Below are 26,699 nucleotides of genomic sequence, written 5' to 3'. Positions count from 1 at the left end.
CCTACCTATGTTATACAAATAAATCATTCATTCATTCATTCACTCATTTATGGCTCCCTACATTACTTCTTGGCCTAACGCCAATAGGGAACATATGAAAATCGTTTTTTCTCCGATGCTCTAACTTTTTAAATTTGCTTACTAACATTAAATGAGAAAGGAAAAATTACAAACAGCCAACCACCATTATACTCTTAAAAAAATCGAAAGTCTATGGTACCTACTATATTTATGTGCGATTAAACTTGGTGCTGGCACAACAATGGCAAATGGCAAATTAAAAATATTTATTATTTATTTTATTATAGCCTTTTTTTTCCAACATTTTTATAGTAGTTTTATATTTTATAAATCGGTAGTTAAGGTGTCGGCGTATCCCTGTGACACAAAAGCCTCTTCCAGCTTTTTCCACTCTTCCCTTATTGTAGCTGTTCTCTGCCATAACGGGCTTGCTACTTATTTTTTTAATTTCATGTCATCAGAATCTCAGAAACGGCTCCAGGGCCAATCAACTTTTTTACCGACACTAATCTGTCCGCGGCATTTTTCAAACAATTGCAGATTTTTGTAAGTAAACATGTTTTTTCTGTAATTTAATAGATGGTGTACATGAATTCATGTCCTCCTACGTAAGTTCAAGCTATTAAGCCGTGAAATATCTTGTTGGAAGTACGATTTTTTGGTAACGCCAGAGACAGTTTTGGTAACGCAGGAGACGCCCAAAGTGTCGGTAAAATAGTTGATTGGCCCTCCAACGTTTTCGATGAAATTTGGTACGTAGGGGTTTCCGGGGATGAAAAATCGATCTAGCTTGGTCTTCTTGGTCTCTGGGAAAACGCTTGTTTCAGTTTTAGGCCGAGCAGAGCTCGGTCGCCCAGGTACTTAATATGTATATATGAGTACGCTATCCGGTTTTGAAGAATCCGGTAATTAGTGTAGTTCCGACAAAACTTAACTCTTAAAACTCACCGGTTCCAGCATGCTAAGCCCTCTCCTCAAGTCAGCCCCCTCCACTTTATACGGATTCGCATATTGCGTCATATCCAGCACGTCCAGTAGCGTGGCGTACAAATCGTGAGGCGTGGTCAGAACACGTGCGTTTTCCCGCAACGACGTTTCGGCGTTTGGACGGGCGCGGGTTAATGCTTTCGGTAGCAGGATTGCTAAGAGCGGCAGGCGCTCTTCAAGCTTGCCTTGCAAGGTGTTGCGGACTTTGGCGTATCTGGAAATAATTCATGAGTCCTATATTATAACCTAGGTCCATATAAGTCACATGAGACCATATGGGTCAAGCAACTTTTTAGTGTTGTGATTCTGTCCCGTGACTCAGGAGACATGAGTATTAGGTCACATCAGTCCATATAAGACACCGAGTCCATGTAAGTCACCAAGGTCCATATTATTCCCACTCAAGTCCATGGGTTCTCTATAGTTTGCCCGAATTTCATATGCCATAATGTATCGTTTTCCATAATTTTCATTTGAGATAAAGTTATTTATTCCTGAAATAGTTTCTTCAGAGTTGACATTAAACTAACCTAACCTACGGCATTCTATAAGATGACGTTTTAAAAATACTGAAAACAGCACGGTTCTATATATTTTATGGCACACGTTGGTATGGCAAGTGAAATTCGGGCAAGTAAAAGTATACGAGGTCCATGATCAATATCAGTCGCATGGATATATATTAAGTGGACGAAGCCCATATAAGTTATACCGGTCCATATAACTTATCCAGGTCCATATAAGTCTCATATGCGTCCATGATCCATATAAGCCTTTGCAGGTGGTAGGACCTTGTGCAAGGTCCGCCCGGATTGCTACCACCATCTTGCTCACTAATCCTGCCGTGAAGCAGCAGTGCTTGCACTGTTGTTTCGGCGTGGAGAGTAAGACCGCCGGTGAAATTACTGGCACTTGAGGTATCCCATCATAAGCCTCTAGGTTGGCAACGCATTTGCAATACCCCTGGTGTTGTAGGTGTCTATGGGCGGTGGTGATCTCTAACCATCAGGAGACCCACATGCTCGTTTGCCAATTTTGCCATCCCGTCAAATAAAAAAGCCACCTGGGTCCATATAAGCCTCACCTGGGTCCATGGTCCCCCATGACGACGACCAGCGTGTTCTCACTGTAGCGCTGTAAGTTCCGAAGCAACGCCGCCGTGTCGTCATCGGCTGACTGTATCATGTTGAAGTCATCGTGCGTGATGTCCGCAATAAATGTGAATATGAAACGTTTGCCGTCTAGTTCCAGGAACTGCAGAAAAAAGTGAAAATTAAAAATTTAAAAATAGTTTATTCAGTATCTTATTCAGTATCTTACTCAATTTAGCGGATTACAGGTTGTTGCCTCTTTTTACCAGACTGCGAAGAAGGAGGGTTATGTGTTGAACACCTGGATGCCAAACGTCTTACTATAAAGACCCTCCCGAGACCTTCCTACACTTACACGTATAATGATAGTGGTGAATTACATTGCGCGCCCTGTAATAGGACCTTTAAGACTAAGTTTGGCTTTGCCAGCCATATTCGGGCACATAATAAACAAGCCTAAAGGTTCGCCTTTGTCGGACACGACATGGAGGACATCATCATGTATGTATGTAAGTATGTATGCATGTCTATTCCTATGTCCTCTCGTAACTACTCAACGGCTTAACCGATTTTCATAAACGATACGTCATTGGATTCGTCTTAATGACGCGAGTGACACTGGGTACATTTAATTCTTAAAAAAACAAAATGGCGGATTTTCAAAAAATGATTTTTATTCAAACCTATCAAGTGGGGTATCAAATGAAAGCTAATAATTAGCCCATTCTAAAAATATATGGGTTATAACCATTTTCACAGATTAAAGTTTCGTAAAAAAATGGGAGGACAGCTTTCGCTGGCCAGAGTCTATGTTGCCTTACCTGTTCAGTAATATTCATCATCAGCTTGAACTGCGGCGTGTCCCCGACGCAGTACTGCCCCTTCTTAGTCTTCCACCACTTGACGGACGCTGACTCCTCGAGGTAGAACGCCCGCAGATAGTGATCCGCCGGCTGGTTAGCGAACCCGTTGAAACGGTACTGGAACGTGCCTATAGCGGGACTGTCCTCGAAATACGCCGTACGGTACCTGAGAATTGTCTTGTTTTAGGAACGAAATCACAAAGTACAGACAAGGAAACTATCACGTACCAAGGTGGAACCTTTGTGCTGCTAATGTCATGTTGACATCCCATACATTTGCCGGCTCAGGATGACTTCGTCCACAGTCTCATTTCGTCACCTTCTTAAATCGTCCACAGTGCCATGTCGTCAGCCTACAATTACTAAATCGTCACCTTCCTAACCCGTCCACTTTCTGATTTCGTCCATATCCCATTTTGTCTACATTCTTATTTCGTCCACTTTCTTTTATAGACCAAAGTACTACTTGGTCAGCAGTGCCAACTCGTCCACGTTTAGCAGACGTTGTCTCACAGAGATGATCAATTTAAGCGTTTAAATAGAAAAATATCCCGAGAGTAATTTGCAAAGAAAAGCCCCTTTTCAATAATCATTTATAGAGCATTTATCTGGATAGTGAACGATGCAATAATGTTGACGAATTGGCACTGTGGTCTAAATTGGAATGTTGACGTGTTAGCACTGTAGTCGAAATAAGACTGTTGACGAGTTGGTACTGGGGCCCCCGTAAGAAAGCGGACAAGATAGGAAAGTGACGATAACGATGTAGGAATGTTGGCGAATCAGAACAGTAGACTATAATGAGAACGAGGACCATATAAGAAGGCGACGAAATGGGACTGTGGTCGAAGTCATCCTGAGCCCATTCGCCAAAGAAATGATTGCGAAATTGATTATGATGTTTCCGCCCAGGTACGTGATTGTTTCCTTGACCTCTAGTACTTAAAAGTATTACATGCCTAGACTTCTTGTAAATTTTAATTGATATTCTGTATTAGTTAAATATTTATTACGTTGACCTTGACTACTTCCTAACTTGACCACTTCCAAAGTTATGATTGGTTTTTTGGAGTCTTTTTGTATTTTTTATTTCAACTCCAAATTTGTTACTTTTACGGGTATCCCGTGAAACCATATCGAAAATACAAACTGAGACATGGATGCACAGAAAAACCAGAAAAAGAGACCAGCACTGGGAATCGAACCCAGGTCCTCAGCATTCCGTGCTGCGTACGAATTTTTCCTATGCATACATATCTCAGGTTGCTTATTTCTACTTTGCTACTTAAGCAGCAGCACTAGCGACATCTACCCCTGACCTCGGACCTGGGTTCGATTCCCAGTGCTGGTCTCTTTTTCTGGTTTTTCTGTGCATCCATGTCTCAGTTTGTATTTTCGATACTTCCAAAGTTGTCCACTTCTTAACTTGACCACTTGCAAAGTTGTACAATGAAACTCGTCCCGTTTAAGGTCACAGCTCATTAGATCCACCCGGCACCCGATCAGCACCGCCTCGCCACGAGCGGTTAGTATTCTTTCTCTTCTCATTACATCGACTCCGTAGCGTCACCGGATCGCCTCGCTCGCTGTCTACGCGCGTTCACCCGTGGACCATCTGTCGACAACGAGTGGACGCCGAAAGTCGAGGCAGTGCTGGTCGGGTGCCGGGTGGCCTTTATACTGAATCTCCACAACTCACCCGTCCTCCTTTAACTTGTAGAATATGAACGGGAAGGTGTCCATGGTCCCGTTGTTTCGCCTACTCTTTCGCACATCAGGCAGCTCCAGTTCGGTCTTGCCCGTCAACATGGGGAACAAGGCCGCGGGCGTACCGTCACCCACTATGTTGTAGCTGGAAAACAATAGTTATTTGTGTCACGAGGGAGCAAAATGGTGTATTTACGGCGAGGGCGTACATTGAATCCAGAATGTAGCGAAGGATTCTACAACAGAATCCTGAGCGTAATGAGGGATAGTGTTAACGCCCAAGATGAAAATAATTTTGCTCCCAAGTAGGTCATACAACTTTTCACACCGAGCATTAAGAAACTTGAAAAAAAAATCTAAATATTATTAAAGAACAACCAGCATAGAAAATGGCGTGGCTTTACAATTATCAACTTCAAAAAATAAATAAAGTACTTAGAAAAGCCTTGAACAGAAAAGTTGCACTTTGCTCCCTCTCGTCAGGAAAGAAAAGTTACTTTTCTGAAGGAGAGTTGTGAAAACAATATTTTACGATAACAACAACAGCCGTGGTGACCTTGTGGAGTGAATAATTTATAGAATCAGGCGTTACTTTGCTCACCCACGACCTTATCATAGCTACGTTCACTATACGTTTTGTTACGAAAATTATTTAAAAAAATCGTAACAAAACGGACACATCCATACAATATTTTGGGAACACATTTTGTTTTTACAGCTCGGAATCATGGACTGAGTCTACCTCCTAATTTTTGTTGAAATCGGAAAGATATTATAAACTCACAACTTACAACAACAACAACTTTAAATAGAAATGCCCATTACCCAAGTGGTCTAAGTAGCTAGAAGTCTAAAAAACAACTGGTCCTAACCTGTTTTTGTCGAAAGCTTGAAAAAACATAGGTTAGGTTAGAGTTGCGTCAAGGCGCGAAGCGACTCAGCCACGCGGAATAGGAGCTCCGCTAAGCGGAGCTCCGTCAACTTTGTGACAAAGAATTTTCGACCACTTGCTACTTATACTTGGTTTGGATAGGTAAATGAAAACAAAACAACGTCAATTCGTCTCTTAAATACTGAAATTCCCCCATTAAACTATCTAAACATTTACATTTCTGTATTGAAATACACTAGTCTAGTTTGTATTACAATGATATTAAGATATTAAGTAAAATGTATAAAAACCTTGAATGTACCAAATCTGGCAGCTGAAGCTTGTTTACATTTAGTTAAATACCTATCCAAACCTTGTTGATTCTTAGACTACTTGTTACTTAGACCAATTGCTAATTTGCTACTTAGGCCTCTCAGACGAAATGATACTAAGCCATAGGATACTGGCACTCACCCCTCCATCACAACAGCCCCAAGCTCCTCATTCAGCACCTTCCAACTCTTGGGCATGCGTCTGATGAAGCCGTTCCTCGCGGTGGTGTCGAAGCCGAAGATCAGCACGTTGAAAGAGTCCTCGCGGCCCGGCGGGGGCTGCTTGGGGCTCACTGTCGATCGGAACCCTATCACGTTACCGGACCATTCTTGTCGGCTATCACTGAAATTACATGTTTTTTTATGATAGGGAGAATACGAGCGTCGAGCAGGCGGGTGACTTGATGGAAAGCAATCACCGCCGCCCATGTACATCCATAACATACGTAAGCTGAGTTATGGATGCGTTGTCGTGAGAAATGAGTAGGCTCGTTTTTTAAAGTTCGCGTCTACAGTACTCGGCCATAAAGATTGCACATCGGTCTTTGGAAAGAGACTCGGCTAATTTCGTAGAGCGTTGTCACACACTACTTATGTGACGTTTGTCAGTCGTTGTACAGGTGCAATAGAGTACGGACGCATTTAGATGAAAATAAATAATAAAGAGTTGTTGAAACCCCCCAAAACTTTAAATTGTACAATGGTATATTTAGGAAAAAGAGGGAACTATCCTTTTTCTAGTAGTTGCAACAGCTCTCTATAGATATCCGAAGTTTACATGTCATTAATTTAATTTGACATAAACTAATTTTAAGTCCATAAAAGTGATATAAAACGTCACTTCATAAATACAATGATTGATGGATTGTTTCCAGTGTTCGGAAATCGTCGTGAACAACCAATTGACTTTCTCCGAAGACTGATGTGCAATCTTTATCGTCGGGTACTGTACTAAGATAGATTTTCTTTGGAATAGAACTTTTTTATGTAGTATGTAAACCCTTTAACTCTTAAAAAGTTGCAAGGAAACTTACTCAGAGATTCTGACTCCTTTACACGTCACCTTGGCATGGTCGCTGGCTTTCAACTCATAGCTTCCGTCTGGGGACTCCCATACAGGGCCTATCACATACTTGAGATCACTCTGATACAGTATGTCTCTATAACTACACTTTATATGTTTGTGCGTTTCCTTTATCTCGTCCACTAGTCTGCAATTGGCGTGCTAGAACAAGAAATAATACTTTAACCGACCAGGAGGGTAATATTTTTGGAGCGTATATGTACTTAATTTCTAATATTTGTCGTCCTATTATTGTCTTAGCATGCATGTCACTAAAGTTTTTTAAAGGCTGACCAGGAATATAAAAACCTGACGCGAGGGCAGCACTTCTACGTTTTATATTGCAAAATTCTTTACTAAGTGTACTATACGATACCTACCAGCAGTCATATTGATAACGGTGTCGGTGGTGTTATTTAAAGGAATATTTTCTAATCCCTCGGACTTTTTTTATGAAAAATACTTTTATAAATTGTGAATTATTTTCCTTCCAAGGCTATGGATAGTCTTCGGTATTTTAACGCACAAAAACACAAAATAACACTTTAAAATACCACGCGCAAACAACGTTAAACTTTGACAGCAATAGACAGATGACATTTGAATTTAGTGTTACCAGTGCAAGAAATTAGTTCTATTGGTTTTTCGCAATATGACGAGATTTTTTTATAATTCTGGTCAGCGTTTATCAATCTATCTATCATCATCATATCAGCCGTAGGACGTCCACTGTTGGACATAGGTCTCCCCCATAGACCTCCAATTGCTTCGGGTGGAAGCGGCTTGCATCCACTCTAAACTCACGGCTTTAACCAGTTCATCTGTCCATCTCGTTAGTGGACGTCCTACGCTGCGCTTGCCGAACCGCGTTCTTCATTCGAGAGCTTTTCGGCCCCAACGGCCATCTGTTCTCCGTGCTATATGGCCTGCCCATTGCCACTTCAATGAGCTAATTCGCTTGGCAATGTCGGTGTCCCTTGCTCTTCTACGTATCTCCTCATTTCTGACTCCTCATAGAGAAACCCCGTACCACTACCATGCGTTTACAGTGACCGTACTTGATAGCGACGGCGTAAATTATTTGTATGGAGAATTGTACAGCGCCTCTACAAATAATTTACGCCGTCGCTATCGAGTACGGTCACTGTTAACTCATGGCAGTGGTACCGAGCATAGCTCTCCCAACTCGCTGAGCAACTCTGAGCCTACTCATAAGGCCAGAGAAGCTCCACGTCTCAGATCCATATGTCCTATCGTATTTCTAGTACTTTTCATGTATTGTCGAACAAACTGAATCCCGTACGTACCAGTATGGAACTTTGTGCTTCTAATGTCACATTGTCATCCCATACTTTTGTCAAGAAAATCTAGTGAATTGATTGGTAAAAGTTTCCACCCAGGCACATGTATCAGTTTGTTAAGCTTTAACTTGTAATATTCGTCTTCTTATCATTGTTTGTGAATACAGTTTTTTAACAGTTTTATATCATACTAGCTTTTGCCCGCGGCTCTGCCCGCGTGGAGTTCGGTTATCGCGCGCGGTCCCCTGGGGAACTGTGCATTTTTCCGAGATAAAAAGTTGCCGGATTCTTCTCAACAGAGGTTTTTCCGAACCGGTGGTTGATTTTTTTTGACATTCATATGTGCTTGTTACAGCCTAAATTGAATAAAGATATTTTGACTTTTGACTTTGACTTTGACCTATGTCACTCTCAGGCCCATAAACTATCTCTATGCCTAAAATCACGTCGATCCGTCGCTCCGTTTCGACGTGAAAGACGGACAAACATACAAAAACACACACACAATCGCATTTATAATATTAATATGGATTTATATACTGGTTTGCATAGGATTTATACTAAATGACTTAAATTTAGACTAAATGTAAACAAAACAACGTCAATTGGCGTAAACATTGAAATTCTCCCATTAAACTACCTAAACATTTACATTTCTGTATTGAAATACACTAGTCTAGTTTGAATTACAAATATTACAATGATAGATAAGTAAAATGTTTTAAATCCTTGAATGTACCGATTTTTTTTTATTCGACTGGATGGCAAACGAGCAAGTGGGTCTCCTGATGGTAAGAGATCAGCACCGCCCATAAAAATCTGCAACACCAGAGGTATTTTAGATGCGTTGCCAACCTAGAGGCCTAAGATGGGATACCTCAAGTGCCAGTAATTTCACCGGCTGTCTTACTCTCCACGCCGAAACACAACAGTGAAAGCACTGCTGCTTCACGGAGGATTAGCGAGCAAGATGGTGGTAGCAATCCGGGCGTACCTTGCACAAGGTCCTACCACCTGCAAATCTGGCAGCTGAAGTTTGCTTACATACTTACATTAAGTTTAGGCGACCAGATGGCCTAGTGGTTCGAGAACCTGACTACGAAGCTTGAGGTCCCGGGTTCGATTCCCGTGTCGGGGCAGATATTTGTATGAAAAATACGAATGTTTGTTCTCGGGTCTTGGGTGTTTACTATGTATTTAAGTATGTATCTATCTATATAATTATATTTATCCGTTGCTTAGTACCCATAACACAAGCTTTGCTAAGCTTACTTTGGGACTAGGTCAATTGGTGTGAATTGTCCCGTAATATTTATTTATTATTTATTTATATTAACTTAATTAGCTATCCAAACCAAGTATAGCATTTGCCATGTACATTTCAAGCTTTTTATGTTGCAATGATGCAATCTGGTCTCTAATGACTTACATAGCATTTCACCCAGTCCTTCCCGAGGCATTTTATCTTGGGCAGCACCTTGTCGAACTGGGTGACCTCCTTTGCAAACGGATCCAGCACTGGTATCTCGCAGCCCATGCCTTTGTCCAATTTCAGGGCTTCTTTTAGCTTATTTTCTATATATCTGGAAATAATAAGAACATGGAAATATGCGTTTTTTTTGGACGTACGAAAGCTAAAGCATTGTTTGAAGCAGCTGAGAAGGGTTTCTTGGGTTAAGTATACCTCGTTGAGTTTCTTGCCGGATTCTTTTCAGCAGAGGTTTTTCCGAACCAGTGGTAGATTTTTTTTGACATTCATAAGTGCTAGTTATAGCCTAAATTGAATAAAGATATTTTGACATTGACTTTGAAGTGGTATTGAGGGTCATTAATTTTGTTTATTTATTTTAGTTCTTTTTTTTATGAGATGCCACTGGAAAGAGTTACCATATATTAACATCTTTCTTCTTCAACCAGATTTTATAAATCTAAGGATTTGAAATTAAATAGAGTAGAAAGTTTTTTTTAATTTATGGCATATTAATAGCACAACAAATAATATCAATGCTTGCTCTGAAATCCTTTTGCTTACTTCATAAAGTACAAATCAATTGTAACAATAAGTGCCGACTGTACTATGTGAAGTACAAATTTGTCAATGAAATAAGAAATTAAATTTTATTTATTTATTTTCAAAATAGCATCGGGGTCCGGGAGTTTACGACTCGGTCTGTTTAAAAAAAATGGATTTATGAGGTTAATCAGTTTTTCATATTTATTTTGAGACGTCACTTTTCTGTTTAGGTATAACTGAAATTGAGACAAATAGTCATTGTTTTTACATGAAATCAGGTTCTATTTACCGGACTTTTATATTTTGAGTTTGGGAACCCTTGCTGGGGCCTAAAGCGGGCTGGCCAGTGAGAAAACATTAGGCACCATTATGAAGCTACATACTTACCTCGCTACTCCGCTACCACATGTTCAAGACGGCTAAGTCTATGCGACATATATTTTCATTGATCCAAATTTTCAATGCACGTGATCTCTTTTTATTGTTACTAACATAAGTATAAGATTTTGTAACTAACAACATGGACTATGTAATTGTCTGAATAAAGAGTTTAATTAATTAATTAGTCGAAAAAAGGGCGGGATTTGCAAAAAAAACACGTATCGCAAAAACTTAACTCTCTTGTACGTGTGTTAGTGGACTATCAAGGAAGGATGTAGTTCATTAATACTGAATTAATCAGCTAGATGTATGTTTTTCCTTAAGTCACAAAAAAGATGGACTTCAAAATGTGACTGATACACTCATTACTAAGAAGGTATAAACAAAAAATGGATTCTTAAATCCGGATAACAACCGGAAAATATATATACGGACACTAAAAAACAGCAGATATATAAAGTAACCTTCTCCTTCTCCTTCGCCCAAGATACAGGCACTGACTAGTTCGGGGCCCGCTGATACTGTATTTTATGTTACACTGTTTCTGAATCAATAAAAACTTTTCATTTCATTTTCATTTCATTTTAGGGTTTCGTGTCTCAAAACGATTTCAATACAAAAAATATATTTTTGCATGACACGTTCCTAATACGGTCATGGTATGATACGGTGTGGTGACCTTTATGTGTACCGCCAAGGACTTTAATTCATGAGCCACCATGGAACCTTTTCAAAGGAAAAGTCATTACGATTTTCCTTGTTAATTAGTCAAACAAAGTATCTTTATTTGTAAACATAGGTGGTTATAACACACACAAGGTGTTATAGCATTATTGGTATAACTACCCCCCCCCCCATACAAATAATTTACAATTTTAAATATAATGCAAAAATTATAAAAAAAAAGTTAATAAGTATGTCACTATGAGGTTTACTGTGAAATGGTTCTATAGTGGCTCATGAATTTAATTCCTTGTCCATACAAGTGTAATTTAGTACCTACTCAGTTATTAAGTTGGACAACATTTTGCACAATATAGTTAAGTATTTAACATTTTTATTTCCGTATTTTACTTAAATTATATGTGCCAATTTCGTATTTGTACTCAAAAATAGTAAATAATAATAATAATAAATAAAGTGAATAATATTTTTATTTCGATCAACATAGTATCATAGTATTAGTAATACATAATTTTTTAGCTGGGTATTATGTTATCTTGATTAAGCATTTAATTACTCTATTGTAATGCAGGCAATTAAAAATGTGCAATAAGCATATCAAAAACAGCATGCATAAATACTTAATGCGGTATAAAAATTGAAAAAAAAAAACACTACTCACTCTAAAACAGTAGATCTGTAATAAAAACGATGATCAATTATTACATTGTTTATGTTTATTACAATGAACAATAAAAACTACAAACAAACTGCAAATACTATAGAATACAGAAATATGATAGACTAATTTTTATAATAAGCCGTGGTGGCCGAGTGGTTTGACCTATGGCCTCTCACGCAGAGGATCGTGGTTTCAAACCCCGGCTCGCACCTCTGAGTTTTTCGAAATTCATGTGCGGAATTACATTTGAAATTTACCACGAGGTTTGCGGTGAAGGAAAACATCGCGAGGAAACCTGCACAAGCCTGCGAAGCAATTCAATGGTGTGTGTGAAGTTCCCAATCCGCACTGGGCCCGTAAAAGTAACAAATTTGGAGTTGAAATAAAAAATACAAAAAAACTCCAAAAAAACAATCATAATTGAAAAAACTGTTTACGGTTTGTGCTATAGTGCTGCATTCTACCGCCAGAACATTGCAGTAATATTCTCTATTGACCGAGCCGTCTATGGAAGCTAACGAAAATCAAGAAAAACACGGTGTATAAATACAAGAAGGCTGCGTTTCCACCAGATATGTGCGAGGATGTGTTGCGAGGGTTGTGTTTTTCATGAACCAATAGAAACGCTTCATTTACCTATCCTCCCACAGCACATCTCTAATGCGGAGCGGAGCGGAGCGAGGCTAACTAAATGTAAATAACAGTTTCCATTGGTTCGTTAAAAAACACATTCCTCGGGCTCAGACCTGAAATATCCGTTTTCATAAAATGTATTTTTCGCAAAATGTCTGCTTTTCAGAATGTCAATACGTCTTTTGCATAATGTCAGTTTCTCAAAATGTAATCTAAGTATTAAAATTACCTGTCTCCAAGAATGAGTTTTTCTATAATGTTCGCTTTTTCAGAAGGTGCTTATTCTCTAAATATCTGCAATCTCAAAATATCCGCCTTCGCATTCCAGAAAAGTCTTATTCCCAAAATGTCTCTAAATGGTTTCCAATCATGGTCTTCAGTCACTAAACGTTATTAACCTTATCTTGAATGCCAGTAATTTTATGGTACTTATAGATATTTATGTTATCAAACAGTAAGTATGCAAGCAATTAAACCTTTTACATTTAGAACATTGATTTGAAAATAAAGCAGACATTATGGGAAAACAAACATAACAAGACTATAACCATTTAAAAAAGTGAACATAACGGAAAAGCAAAAATTATGGTAATGCTAATATTAATAGGAATGTAAACATTATGAATAGACGACTTCCTGAGATTGTACACATTTTAAACAGCAGACATTTTGTGAAAGCTGACAAAACGCAGACGTTTTGAGAATTGTACATTTTAGGAAAACAGACATTTCAGGCCTGAGCCTTCTGATGGAAACGGAACCTAAAATAAATTTGCGAATTTTCTTTTCGCGATTTTCTTATCTGTTCCTACTGTCGAAACGTTTGAATGGAGATGGACACTGATAACTGATAAACACCGATTAAACAGACAACAGGAATTCAATGATAAAACTGGTTAACACCAGTGATCCATTCAGGAAGTTTATCGGCGCGATAAGAGCGATAAGATTTATTTATTTATTGATAAAAACGTTTACATGACATTATAGTACTTAATGTCCAATTTATCATGAAACTTAGGGGCTGTTTCACTATCCATTGATTAGTGTTAACTGGCGGTTAGGTGTGATGCGGTCTCTTTTTATTTTGTTCGAATAGACGGAGACGGCATCACATTTAACCGTCGGTTAACGCTAATCAATGGATGGTGAAACAGCCCCTTAGACTAACTGTGAAAGATTATTGTTTTAACGAATAAACACTAACAGGTAACAAACAAATTATACTGGAACAGTAGTACATCTATCGTCCATCGCCTCACAGTACCTCAAGCATTCAGTACAAACTGCCGCCCATCGCCACGCAAACAAGTCGCACTCAGGTGTCGATGCCAGGACCGCATTGAGCTGTGTAAGGGCACGGGGCAGCGGCGAGTTTCTGCACGACATGGTGGCCGGCGGCACGGCCAACAGATCGCTCGGATCCTCGGGATATCCGGGACATGCAGTCGCACAAGACGTCCTACAAGTTCGGGACAGACCGACTGACCACGCAAAGCTTGACATGACGTGATCAGAAGCTGATAATTCCGTCTGACCTCCAAGGAGTTGTACCCAAGGGAACCAAGAAGATACTTAGCAGGGTACAGATACGGGTAGAATCCAAATATTTTTTTATAAAGGAACCTAAAAAACACTTTCTGAACCTTCTCAAGAAGTAAGACATACGTCGATTCATAGGGATTCCATACGATCGACGATGTCTCCAACTTACTCCTTACTAAGGCGTTATAAACCATTTCTATGGCCACAGGGTCGTGAAAATGGCGAAGATTTCGGATCACAAAACCAAGTCTTCAAAAACAGCTAGTGACAAGAGATGAAATATGCTCGTGAATGGAAATTTAGTAACGGGAACTGATAAGGGGATCAGAGTATTATCACCAGGTAGAAATGTAAACACATTAGACGTTGGCGTCATAAAATGTAATTGAATTTCAGCCAGTTGTGTAATCTAGACCCATGATTCTAGGGTTCATCAAGGCTAGAGTGAATAGGTTGTGACTGAACCAGTACAATATACCATTGGCCTATATCTGCACTTTTCATCAGGTGAGACAGAGGTCAGTTTAAACAAAGAAACAGCTGAGCTGAATATCCTTTTATCTACATGCATATCATAACTTCCCTATTATATGTTCAGAAACGACTATCAAATGGCCTTTATTAAGAAACCTGGTATCTGCGGGTGTATCTTAATATTCACATTAAAGTACAGTGCATCTTAATGTTTACATTAAAGTATCGGTAATACTTTTTTTAACAATGCATATCTGTACATATTGTAGAAAACTTATGACATGCATGTAGATAATAATTATTATTCAAAGTCAGTCAAAGTCGTCAAAGTCAAAGTCAAAGTCAAAGTCAAAGTCAAAGTCAAAGTCAAAGTCAAAATCAAAGTCAAAGTCAAAATACAGGCCATATCTGAACATATTATAGAAAACTTATGATATGCATGTAGATAAAGTTATGTATGCGGCTATACATAATTAGGCATTAAAACATTCGTGTGATCTAAAACCACACTCGTACTTTAATGCCTCTGCCTAAAAATCAAACATATCACGTATTCATTTATAATACAAAATTACTGTGCTATCGTGATTTGGGTGAACAAAGGGCTGTGAATTCATTTTTGGTCATTAAAATTAAATGAGGTAAGTAAGTAAAATTTATTCAAAAAGTGTGTTTTATTTTGGTTATGTCAGGGTTTGTTTACTACATAATTAGTCGTACTTTTATTGTAAAACAAAAAGATAAAGCTACTTTAATGGTGTCTTAAAATAATAGTAAACATATATAATTGTTCTTTTATCGCTAGTAATAATTAAATATCGTTTTCAGATCAAAATACGTATTATTTTGACGACTGGTTTTGTGTGTATTACTCAATATAAAATTTCAACCACAAAAGAAAAAACGGTTCAAAAGGAAAATTGTTGGTATCTGCTGGACATGTCCGGGATGTAGAGGAATTAAGAACAAAACAGGGACAGTGTTCAATAATTCAAGAAGACAAACATCTATTACTAAAATAAGGCAGTTAAGTCTACACAAATTGCTTTGCTAATGACAGATTCATATGAGTATGACAGATGATAGAACCTACATTATTTCTACTATTAGCCCTGCGATAGATTTCATTACCCCCACCTAGTACTTCGCACCCAGCGAATAGCCGAAGCTTATAAGTTATATCACAAACAATAAGACAAGTCCGAAAATCTGAATTTTTGTCAGTAACCATTTGATATAGCCCTGAACTGCGTATAAGATGAGACGTGCTTAGAAGATGGGCTCTGCTAACTGGATATTCATTGATACAATATAAAGTTGGACGAGGAGCTCTCGGTGCGGATCCAACTATCACTTTGCCGGTATCTTTCCATTCGTATTAATAAAACAACAAAAAAATGTCTGCTAAACACGCGACCAGTTTATATTCGCCTAACTATAATTAGATTCATTGAAATAAACGAGACTATTGCGTACTCAAGGCAATTTTTGCCAAACCTACTATTATTAATGCGAAAGTTTGTGAGATGTGTTATTAATTTTATTTCATTAATATTAATTGGGGATTTGATTTTATTTCATTTAAAATAATTTTAATTTACAAGAAATGTGAGTATTTCTTCAGGGAGAATTTATGGGAAGTGTAGGGGTTTTGATCATTAGTCTTCGGAATAATGATTAATACTCTGAGTTTGACCGCTATGTGTGTCTGTCTGTGGCATCGTAGCTCTTAAACGGGTGGACCGATTTTAATGCGGTTTTTTTTATTTGAAAGCAGGTTTTCTAGCGACGGTTCTTAGACATGTTGTATTAATCATTAATCAGTTTAGCCGTTTTTGAGCTATTGAACTTTGAAGTGACAATGTCGGGGGTTTTCCTACCTTTTGTTGGTTAGGTTAGGCTACTATAATATTATTAATGCGAAAGTTTGTGAGATGTGTGTATATATTTTTTACTCCTTCGCGCTATAACGGCTTGACGGATTTGAATGAAATTTGGTATGTAGCTGGACATCTGGTATTAACACATAGGCTATTTTTTATCCCGATATTCGATAAAATCTTAAAAACCACTGGGTTTAATAAAATAAATAAATAAATATCATGGTACACTTGACACCAATTGACCTAGTCCCAAACTAAGCAAAGCTTGTACTATGGATACTAGGCAACGGATAAACATACGTACATGATAAATACATAGTTAAATATATATTAAACATCCAAGGCCCGAGAATAAATATTCGTATTATTCATACAAATATCTGACCCGGGCGGGGATCGAACCGAGACCTCAAGCTTCGTAGTCAGGTTCTCTAACCACTTGGCTGTGACATGGCCATCCAGTCGTTGTTTAGTTAATTAAATGTTCAATGTTTACCGTGTCCAATCTCAGCGTGTTTGTATATGCAACACACCGCATAGATAACACCATGTTTGACTGATAAGTGATAGATAAGCTCTAAATTAGTGCTGGAGCGTTCAAAATTTACAAGAGAATACAGATGTTTTGTGTTGGCAATTGTAGTAGCTGCAATACCCTAATAATAATAATTTATTCATTTACATACTCAAACGATCACATCCATTTTGTTAGTAATTGTTAGTAAAATATAACCTAACCAACAAGAAGTTGGTAAACCCCGATATTGTCACTTCAAAGTTCAATATCTCAAAAACGGCTTAACCGATTTTGATAAAACATGTCCAAGAACCATCGCTAGAAAACCTTCTTTCAAATAAAACCGCATCCAAATCGGTCCACCCGTTTAAGAGCTACGGTGCCACAGACTGTTTGTTGGTTATGTTATGGGACTAACTCAATTGATGTCAAGTGTCCCGTGATATTATTTTATTTATCATTAGATCCAGCAGCTGAATGAAAATTTAATGTTTTTTAAAAATTCCCCTGGGAATTCCCGAAAATTAAATCGTGGTTTTCATTGACGTTACATTAAAAACAATCAAGTCAAATTTCACGACTGAGCCCAGCGGTTGTTGTTTCGAGATTGTATCCCTATCCCGAGGGAATATCGGAATAAAAAGTAGCCTATGTTTTATTCCAGATGTCCAGCTATCTACATACCAAATCCTACTAATATTATAAATGTGAAAGTTTGTGAGTGAGTGAGTATGTTTGTTACTTCTTCACGCTGAAACGGGTGGACGGCTTGGATGAAATTAAGCAAAAAGTTAGTTTTTATCCCAATATTCCCACGGGGTAGAGATTAAAATCTTGAAATAACAACCGCTGGGCTTAGAGTCATGAAATTTGGTAAGTATGTGTAGGTTGCTGGACGTCTGGAATAAAACATAGGCTACTTTTTATCCAAATATTCCCACGGGATAGGGATAAAATCTCGAACTAATAACTGCTGGGCTTAGTCATGAATTTTGGCATGGTTGTTATAATATAACGTCAATGAAAACCACGATGAAATTTTAGGGAATTCCCACGAGAACTCAATAATATCCCGGAATTTCAATTCAACTGCTAATGATTTACGCGTGCGAAGCCGCGGGTAAACGCTAGTTGTACAATAATTGTGGGTCAATTATAAACGGACGAGTAAGAGACAATTTGGCCTCATCTGCTTTGTTACGCGCTCGGTCATTAATAAATCCTTAGCCATGTATACTATTCAATGCTACCCAAGGCCATGGTGAATAGGCTGTTACTGAACCAGTGAACTTCATGTATACTTTTTGCACACGTTTTTAAACACGCGTTGACAGCACTAAGGCCTAAACAGATACTTCGAGTCCCGAGGTAAGGACATAGGATAGTTTTTATCCCGGAGAATTTCATAGTTCCCGCGGGATAGCTATAAACGAATTCTACTCAGACGGAGTTGAAATGAAGTTGTGTTAAATACTTGTGATGTATAGATATCGTTTAATAATATTGTAAATCTGTTAAAAAAATATATATACCTCGTTGAGTTTCTTGCCGGATTCTTCTCAGCAGAGGTTGTTCCGAACCGGTGGTAGATTTTTTTTGACATTCATAAGTACTTGTTGTAGCCTAAATTGAATAAAGATATTTAGACTTTGACTTTGATGTCACTACTACATTGTTGTACTGTCACGCGATTTACATAAGTATTCCAAATTTCAAGTCAATCTGACAACTGGACTTTGACTTTGACTTTGACTTTGACGGAGTCACGGGGAACAGGCTAGTCTTGTATCAAATAGTATATAATAAATAGTATAAATGTATATTTTTGTACTTCTAACTTTTCAATGTTATGAAAATTGAATTTCAAAGCAATAAATGATTATGGCAAGTGATTTAAATTTATATACCTACTTTAAGTTTATAACGTTTTATTTTAGTCAGTCAGACAATATTAGTTATAGATAAAATAAATAAATAGCTACTTTAACCCTTTTCCAGGCCCCGCGCATTTAGATACGCTAGCACAAAATGAATCACATTTTATATTATTGCTTACCTATGAGGGATTAATTTAAAAACAAATAATATTCATAATGGTTTCAATTAATTTTGGTACTATTGTTAATTTAGCAAGATCGTATATTTATGTACCATCAGCAAATAAGTGGTCTATCAATTTTTAAACAAGTTCCTGTCAAATTAATATGTCGCTAAAGTCGAACTTTCAAGATGACAGACACGTCTATTGGCATTATTGTTTTGTGACAAGCAAACGATTATCAACTTAAGGCACTTGTCCCACCGCCGACGATGAGCGAGAAGCGAGCAGAGCGAGTAACTAGAAACAAGTGGGCGAGCAGTGAAAAGCGAGTGTTCGAGCACGACGGGCGATTACTCGCTCCACTCGCGGCCGCCAAAGCTAACAGCGCTCAGCGAGTATCGCTGAGCTAGTTTTATAGCCCAGCGAGTTTTATAGCTCTTGTCGCTGCGACAAAAGATGTAAGAGCGAGTTCTCGCCGGCAGTGTGAACCGCCAGCGATCAACTATTAATATATATGTCTCTTTTACTCACACAGGATATCTTATATCTTTTGTTCGTTTCTTGAGCGAGAAAAAAGTCGATAGCCAATCGTTTCCTCGCCGGCGGTGAGACAACTGCCTTAGGGTGGTAGACTACATATTTGGCTGATGGTACATTTATGTGGTCGCGCTATGTGCACTACGCCTGGAATAGGGTTAACTTCTATTGACTACTATTACCTGTCACGTGTGTTAGTAGGCTCTTTCACTGCACTGGGTAGGTCCGGGACCACTTTGATGCTCCGCTTAGGTATCTCTACATGCTCTAACACTACACTAGAGCTAAATGCAGAAACAGAGTTATGCCTACAGCGCCCTGCCACAACCGGACGCCATAACTTTTCCAGCTCTACCGTTCCATCAATTTACATAGTTTTTTTTTAAACATTGCCGCTTATTAGCAAAAAAAACATTTGTATTGTAAACATCCAACCAAACTTTCGCTGGTTCTGATTAGATCAATTTAACAGAATCGTTATTTCCTAGTAACAAAACTTCCATTCCCTTTCCCAGGTGTGTTTTTCCTGCTATGGTTTTTTAAGGAAACTGTTTCGCGTCTTTTTAGATTTTAATCGACACAGAATCTGTATTAACGGAGCTCCGCGTACTTATGTGTGCTTTTGGCCCTTCGGCATAAATCTACCCATGTCGCACCTCTATTGCAACAACGACGTAAATTATTTTTTTTTTTGCAAAAAAAATACTTAATGATGCGAAACGCTGCGATATTAATATAGCAATTCGCATCATTAAGTAATTTTTATGAAAAAAATTGCATTTAAGTCGTTGTTGTAATGTAATAGAGGTGCGATGTATGTTACTGTGAAAATTAAAATTAGAAAAAACGCGATTAACAAAATAACCTTCTGTAAAAAACCATGGCTGAAAAAAGTATTTGGGAAAAATTGTGAATGGAAATTTTGCTACTAATAAATAACGATTCTGGCTTGGACGATGTCTGGCAAAGTCAAATTTGTTTAGAACACGTATTAGCTGGTACGGCCAAGGCGTCCTAGTGTAGTGCCCTTAGGATACAACTTGATCCAGAGCCCGGATTAATACGAGATGCAGAGAGCAAATAAATTGCAGACGTAGAGTGGACACTCCATACTGAATAATGTAATCAGTGCTTCGCCACTTCATAATAGTGCAGTCACTTGCATTAATGTTTGCCACAGCAAAGCGTGCATAAATATCTGATACGGCTCTATTTCTAGGGCCGGTAGGACGTGTTAGATATTTTTGCACGGTCCGCTGTGGCAGATATTAATTCAGGTGACTGTACTTTTAAGACAGCTATCCTTGACCAATTTTTCTAATTTACTAACCAATAGCGGTCAGTTTTTAAAGTGGCAACAGAGTTTGAAAACGATAAGACTCTAGAAACTTTTAGACTTTTAGTCTAGGAAGTTTTTTCAGTTTCGTGAATATGAGTCGCGTCTTAGAAATGAAGACTCCAATAACTTGAATTTCTATCAACACTAGCTGGAAGATCTTTGATAGTATAGTCACCAGCAAAAATATCTAACAGCAAAGCGTACATAAATATCTGATACGACTCTATTTCTAATTTTTTATTGCCGTAGGACATGTCAGATATTTTTGCACACTCCGCAGTGGCAGATATTATTATAATGCAGGTGACTGTACAATACAACAATACAAATATTCTTTATTGCACACCATAAAGCAGTAAAAAAAAAACTTATAATATAAACACTGTACTTTGTTGAATGTAGCAATTTTTTTATTTAATAACTAAGTGGCGCTAGGAGTTATGTAATTCATGCCAATGTGTGACGAGCTTGACGACCTGTCAAAATTCAATTGTCACTTGTGAGACGACAGAAGTCGAAGCCGAAATGGTCATTCTATACAATTAAATAATCTATGAGAGTGGATCAACAACCGAAGTGATATCTCTGCACTTCATATATACCCTGACTGAATTAAGTTGTACCCTATACATGACGGTGGTAGGAAATTCGTGCGATTAGCATTACATTGCAGCGCTTGGTCTATCAAATATAACTCGATAAATTCACAGCTACGCAATGTACGTAATACACGAACGATTTCACACGCACCGTGAAGAGGCATATGAAAATGTGCTTAATAGAAAAGAACACAACACACAAAGTTGACGCCACGAAAAGGTCGAGATTTCCAAATAAATCGTTTATAGAAAATGTAAATTAAACTAAAAATTTGTCATAGTATCAAAATACTCTATCATCAGTAAAAACACTAAATTACAAGCTATCGTGGCATCAACTAAAATAGCTCCCTTATTTATAAACGTCTGCTAGCTTGTGCAATATCATTTGTCTTTATCTCCAACATAGACATTTGCCTTTGCTAGAAACAGACAAAAGAAAAATTTAACCAAGATTCAGGGGAAGTGTGAGGCGCGGGGAACGCAGTGACAGTAGGCATACGCCCTCCCCGCACCTCACTCCCTCAGTTACGTTCAATACTCGAGGTTACCAACTTATTACAATTTTATAAACAAGGGGGTTGAACATAAAACAAAGAAGACACTTCAAAAACAACTTTCCCAAAACATTATATTCTCAGTAAATCTATTAGATCTAATGTTGAATGTTATTCGTAAAGCCGTGTTCATACTGTATGACGTGATACGTTTAGAGTTCTTCTGTCCAGCTTTGGTCATAGTTCATCCACCTTAATTTCTCCGTCTTTTCTATAAAGGTAAACGAGACCCATGCCCAAGACCCCACGAGGTTCCTAAAAGGCACACGCGGCCCATGCCAAGGCTCTTAAATGTCTCTCTCATGTCAAGGGTCATAAATATTCGTTTACATGAAAATAATGGCTTTTTCTTGGCAACGACATGATCTTTAATACTTTCCAACAGCTACACATTCGCTGATGTCTAAGAGACTCGGCCCCAAAGCCCTAAAGCCCTGACCGGACTAAATGTAAGAAACTTATGTCATTCTATCGCATCAAGTCAGACAAGTAGGAAACCGCCTTAGATTCGGATATTTTGGGATGATCTTCTGAGGGTTGGATGTTTTGGGAACCATCCAAAAACCACGGAAGTACTCTGTCACTTGTAGGGTAAACTTCTTTGGTCACCCTTTCCTTCAATCAACAGAAATGTCATTATTTAATTTAAAAAAAGGGTATTTGGCCCCTTCTGCCCCATACTTCCGCGGTCCTTGGAAAGCTTTAGTTCGAGCGAAGAAAATACGGCTTCACAAAATAATACAGTTAAAAGAATACACAAGTGCATATGCGGCAATAGCTTTAAAGCGAAGGCACCAGATGCGATATGGAAAACTAGCAGAAGTATTAACTGAAGCAGGTGAAAATGTTTCGAAACAGTCGCAAAGCTAGAGCTAGCAGTTAGTTATGTCAGAATTTGTGAGCAAAGTAGAATCTTTCCCAAACTGAACAACCTTAGTGCTTATGCTCACATGCATAAGGCTGTGTTTCCACCAGGGATGTGCTATGAATGTGTTTGTCATGAACCAATAGAAACGTTTCATTTACCTATCTTCGCTCCGCTGAGCTGTTTCCACTAGAGCCGCGCTACACATTCCTCGCTACGCATTCTCGGACATCTCTGGTGGAAACGTAGCCATATAGGTGTTTCTCTTCTACCAACATATCTTATTAACAGTAGAGAAGCGAAATATATCATGCGAGTCGCGTTCCATTGCCGGTATCAATGGGTCCCTAATAATTCCATGGGCTCCGGACTACGCAATCATCAGCATCGTAACGCAACTCTCACGACACGTCCCGCTTTGAGCTGTAGCGTGCAGATTTTATGGTACAGAAAACCTAAAGGTGGGTACTGACCAACGTTACGAGGTGTAATGTAACATGTTGCACAGCGAGCATTCGTGCAGTCAGTACTTAGTGTTACGGGGAAACCAGCGAGCAACGAGCCGCTCGTTGCTCGCTTTGAGTGCTCCACCCGGCTGTCGGGTTTTTTGGCGAATCCTTAGACTGTTACGCGGTTCAGTCAGTACGCTGTAACAAGTCAGCCATCTTTACTGAGAGTGGCTGGCGAATATGGAGCACAAGTTTTGACGAGCAACATTACGCAGATTTTGAGAACACAGCGAACATGCTCAATGCGTAACATGCTCGATGCGAATGTACATTTCACCTTGTAACGTTGGTCAGTCAGTACCCAGCTTAGGGGTGTGCGAGGAAAAATCCCACACACACAAGCAGTGCTGAACGAGAGTAGGAAAATGCGGTAATCCTATTGGTCAATTTTTTTCTAGCATGCCACTCCACTTCCTCACTCATATCTAACCTTAATACACTATTATAAAGGCCTGACTGACTGACTCATCAACACAAGCCCAAACTATTTGACTGTGAAAGCTGAAATTTTTCTTCGATACCTTCCGTTTATAGTGTCGACAAGGAGTATGAATGGATTTCACATAATTCCCATGAGATAAAGAATTACGTAACGGGACAAAGTCGTGGATGCAAGCTGATGAGTGATGATGATGACTGGAGATACCGAAAGAATTCACGTATGTACTTTCAAATTAAACAGGAATATTCGTAAGTCTGACTGAACACTCCTGTATTTCGGGATAAAATTTCCCTACATTGGTTTATGTTCACAACGTACCGCTTTAAAGTCGCGACTTCAGCCTATCAAAAACTGCAATTAAAACCCTTTACTTTACGGGTATTCATTCAGTCAAAATAGCCAAACGTATTCTAGATAATTTTTAAAACGCCTTAACCATGATTGTTATTGAAATTTTCCACTTCACGGTACTAACGTTTTAAAACCCATGTCTAGCTAGACAAGCGTTAAAATGACTGTAACTTGTGTGGAAGTAACGTACTCTCCTTTGATGCGACCTCAGCACTAATTGAACGGATGAAGTACATTTGACACGGTTACATGTTACAAGTAAATTCAATGAGCAAAAACTTCGAGAATAAGGCGTAAACTAAAAATATATGATTCAGGTAAAGTTTCTTAACGTCGATGTTACTTTGGCCTAGTTAACGCAAGCATACGATTATAAGTAAAAATACAGAGGACCTCCTGGCAAATTCGAAAATCGAAGTTCGTATCGTACCGTCCCTCTCACTCTCGTATTAAATAGTATAAGTGTCAGAGGGATGGAACGATACGAACTTCGATTTTCGAATTTGCGTTATGTATTTCCAACGGGAAAAGTCTGATCTCAAGTGATCTCAATCGTAATACGACGCCGAAGTGTCAATCAATTATCGTATTTTTTTTTTTATTCGACTGTTTGGCAAACGAGCAAGTGGGTCTCCTGATGGTAAGAGATCACCACCGCCCATAAACATCTGCAATACCCGGGTACTGCAGATAACGTTGCCAAGCTAGAGGCCTAAGATCGTATACCTCAAGTGCCAGTAATTTCACCGGCTCTGCACTGCACTGCTGCTTCACGGCAGGAGTAGCGAGCAAGATGGTGGTAGCAATCCGGGCGGACCTTGCACAAGGTCCTACCACCTGCAAAAACCTGTATTAAAGGTGCGACCAAACCGCTGCTTAAAAAACGGTGACGGTACGGAATCCCCCCGCCCCGTTTTTTTTGAGTACTTTCCACACCACTGCTCACATACACAAACGGTGCGGAATCGCAGTGACGGGCCGTAAACGACAAGAAAGTAAAGTGCCGTAAAGTCCTGACATTTACCGCACGTCACTGCGATTCCGTATTTTAAGCAGCGGTGTGGAGAGCATGGATTTGTAATTGAGAAAACGTCATAACTTTTCCGATAAAATACGATGCATAAGCCGTTAATTATGCACTACATGGCAACTATGTATTTAGATATGGAACTATGGAAACTGTCGCACGCACACTGACATCCATTCATGCACACATGACAGCTGCAAATGCCGTTATACATGCCATAAAACGCAATGCAGCCTAAGCCAAATACAGATCTTAGCGCACAAGAGTGATGCGCTCGAAACGAAACTTGAGAGGGTCTGTAATCAGCTGCTAAGCTCGTGTAAACCTGACAGACATGGGGAGATGGCATTGAGTTGGAAACTGAACCTTATCAATATCGTATTACGTCACAATTTCCATTGTAATTATTGAAAATACGACTAGCTATAAAAATATTCTTTGTAAACCTGACATTCGATAGCTGCTTTGATTCTGTGGTAGTATGCTCGAGTAAATGGGGCCTTTTTAAGGGTTAAGGCCTACGCTAGCTGACGCGGTTTGCACGGAGCGGGTGGACGCCTCTTGAAAAATAGTATGAGCAGCGATAAGTGCGCCCGCGAAGTGCACCCGCGCCAGCTGGCGTAGACCCTTAGAAGTTTGTTACGATACTTTTTAACGAGAAATTTTTGCATACCTATTTCTTTATTTCGATGAAATTTGGGGACGAAAAATACATCTAGTTTGGCCTTATCTCTGGAACGCGTATAGCTTCGAGTTTAAGCGTGAGCTAAGCTCGGTCGTACAGCTACTGAATTGGCATGACAATTCCAGTCATTCGCTTACACTCTTGCGCTGAGATCTGTATGTACGCCTTAATTAACACACAACAAATCAGGCCTATCTTCACCCGCAGGTTGCGCGGAGTGCGCAAAAACTGCTCGTCTTTTTGCCGGCACGGGCACATTTTTGCACCTTGCTAAATATTGTACTTACCTCCTTGTGATGTCCAGCTCTGGTTCCGTCGGTAGATGGTTGTTGAGACAGATGTAGTACAACGCAAAGAGTGTTAGCACGATGCCGAAGCAAACTGCGTTCCTCCGCGACCGGTACCACCTCTTCACCATTATAACCATCTGAAAAAAAAAGTAATTGTGAACCAAAAGGAATGAAACAGCCTAACTCACTCGTAAAGTTATCAGAAAAGACACAAGAAAGTAGTATATTGACCAAATGTTAGACACAACACAACACACACACAACACTAACATCTGGTAGTATGGTGTACGGTTGTGTTGCTCTGAAGATGAGCTCTGGTTGAGTTCGAAACGCGTCAGTGTATTGTGGTGGTGGTGGTGATAGATGGGTTTGTGTGATTTGTGTGTGTTCTTACAGTGTGGAGGTGGAGGAACTGCGTGAACACGCATA

General features: G+C 39.0%; 1 protein-coding gene across 3 annotated transcripts in view; it reads right to left on the bottom strand.

Annotated features, from left to right (window-relative positions):
- The window catches only part of LOC141444365 (uncharacterized), a 42,038-nt gene that overhangs the window by 10,220 nt on the left and 5,119 nt on the right, over positions 1-26,699 (bottom strand). Inside the window, exons 2-11 of one of the 3 annotated variants that reach the window (XM_074109907.1) lie at positions 26,268-26,407; positions 19,789-19,890; positions 11,977-11,991; positions 9,666-9,819; positions 6,907-7,097; positions 6,015-6,215; positions 4,662-4,814; positions 2,921-3,128; positions 2,093-2,262; positions 970-1,222 (exon numbers count right to left, since the gene is read on the bottom strand). In XM_074109907.1, coding sequence (XP_073966008.1) covers positions 970-1,222; positions 2,093-2,262; positions 2,921-3,128; positions 4,662-4,814; positions 6,015-6,215; positions 6,907-7,097; positions 9,666-9,819; positions 11,977-11,991; positions 19,789-19,890; positions 26,268-26,407 — 1,587 coding nt within the window. The remainder of the gene's footprint in view (positions 1-969; positions 1,223-2,092; positions 2,263-2,920; positions 3,129-4,661; positions 4,815-6,014; positions 6,216-6,906; positions 7,098-9,665; positions 9,820-11,976; positions 11,992-19,788; positions 19,891-26,267; positions 26,408-26,699) is intronic. The other 2 variants (XM_074109908.1, XM_074109909.1) reach the window with 2 other exon arrangements.

The sequence above is a fragment of the Choristoneura fumiferana genome, chromosome 29 (assembly GCF_025370935.1).
Source record: "Choristoneura fumiferana chromosome 29, NRCan_CFum_1, whole genome shotgun sequence".
NCBI classification, from domain to species: Eukaryota; Metazoa; Arthropoda; class Insecta; order Lepidoptera; family Tortricidae; genus Choristoneura; species Choristoneura fumiferana.
This window is presented reverse-complemented; position numbering and strand designations above follow the sequence as displayed.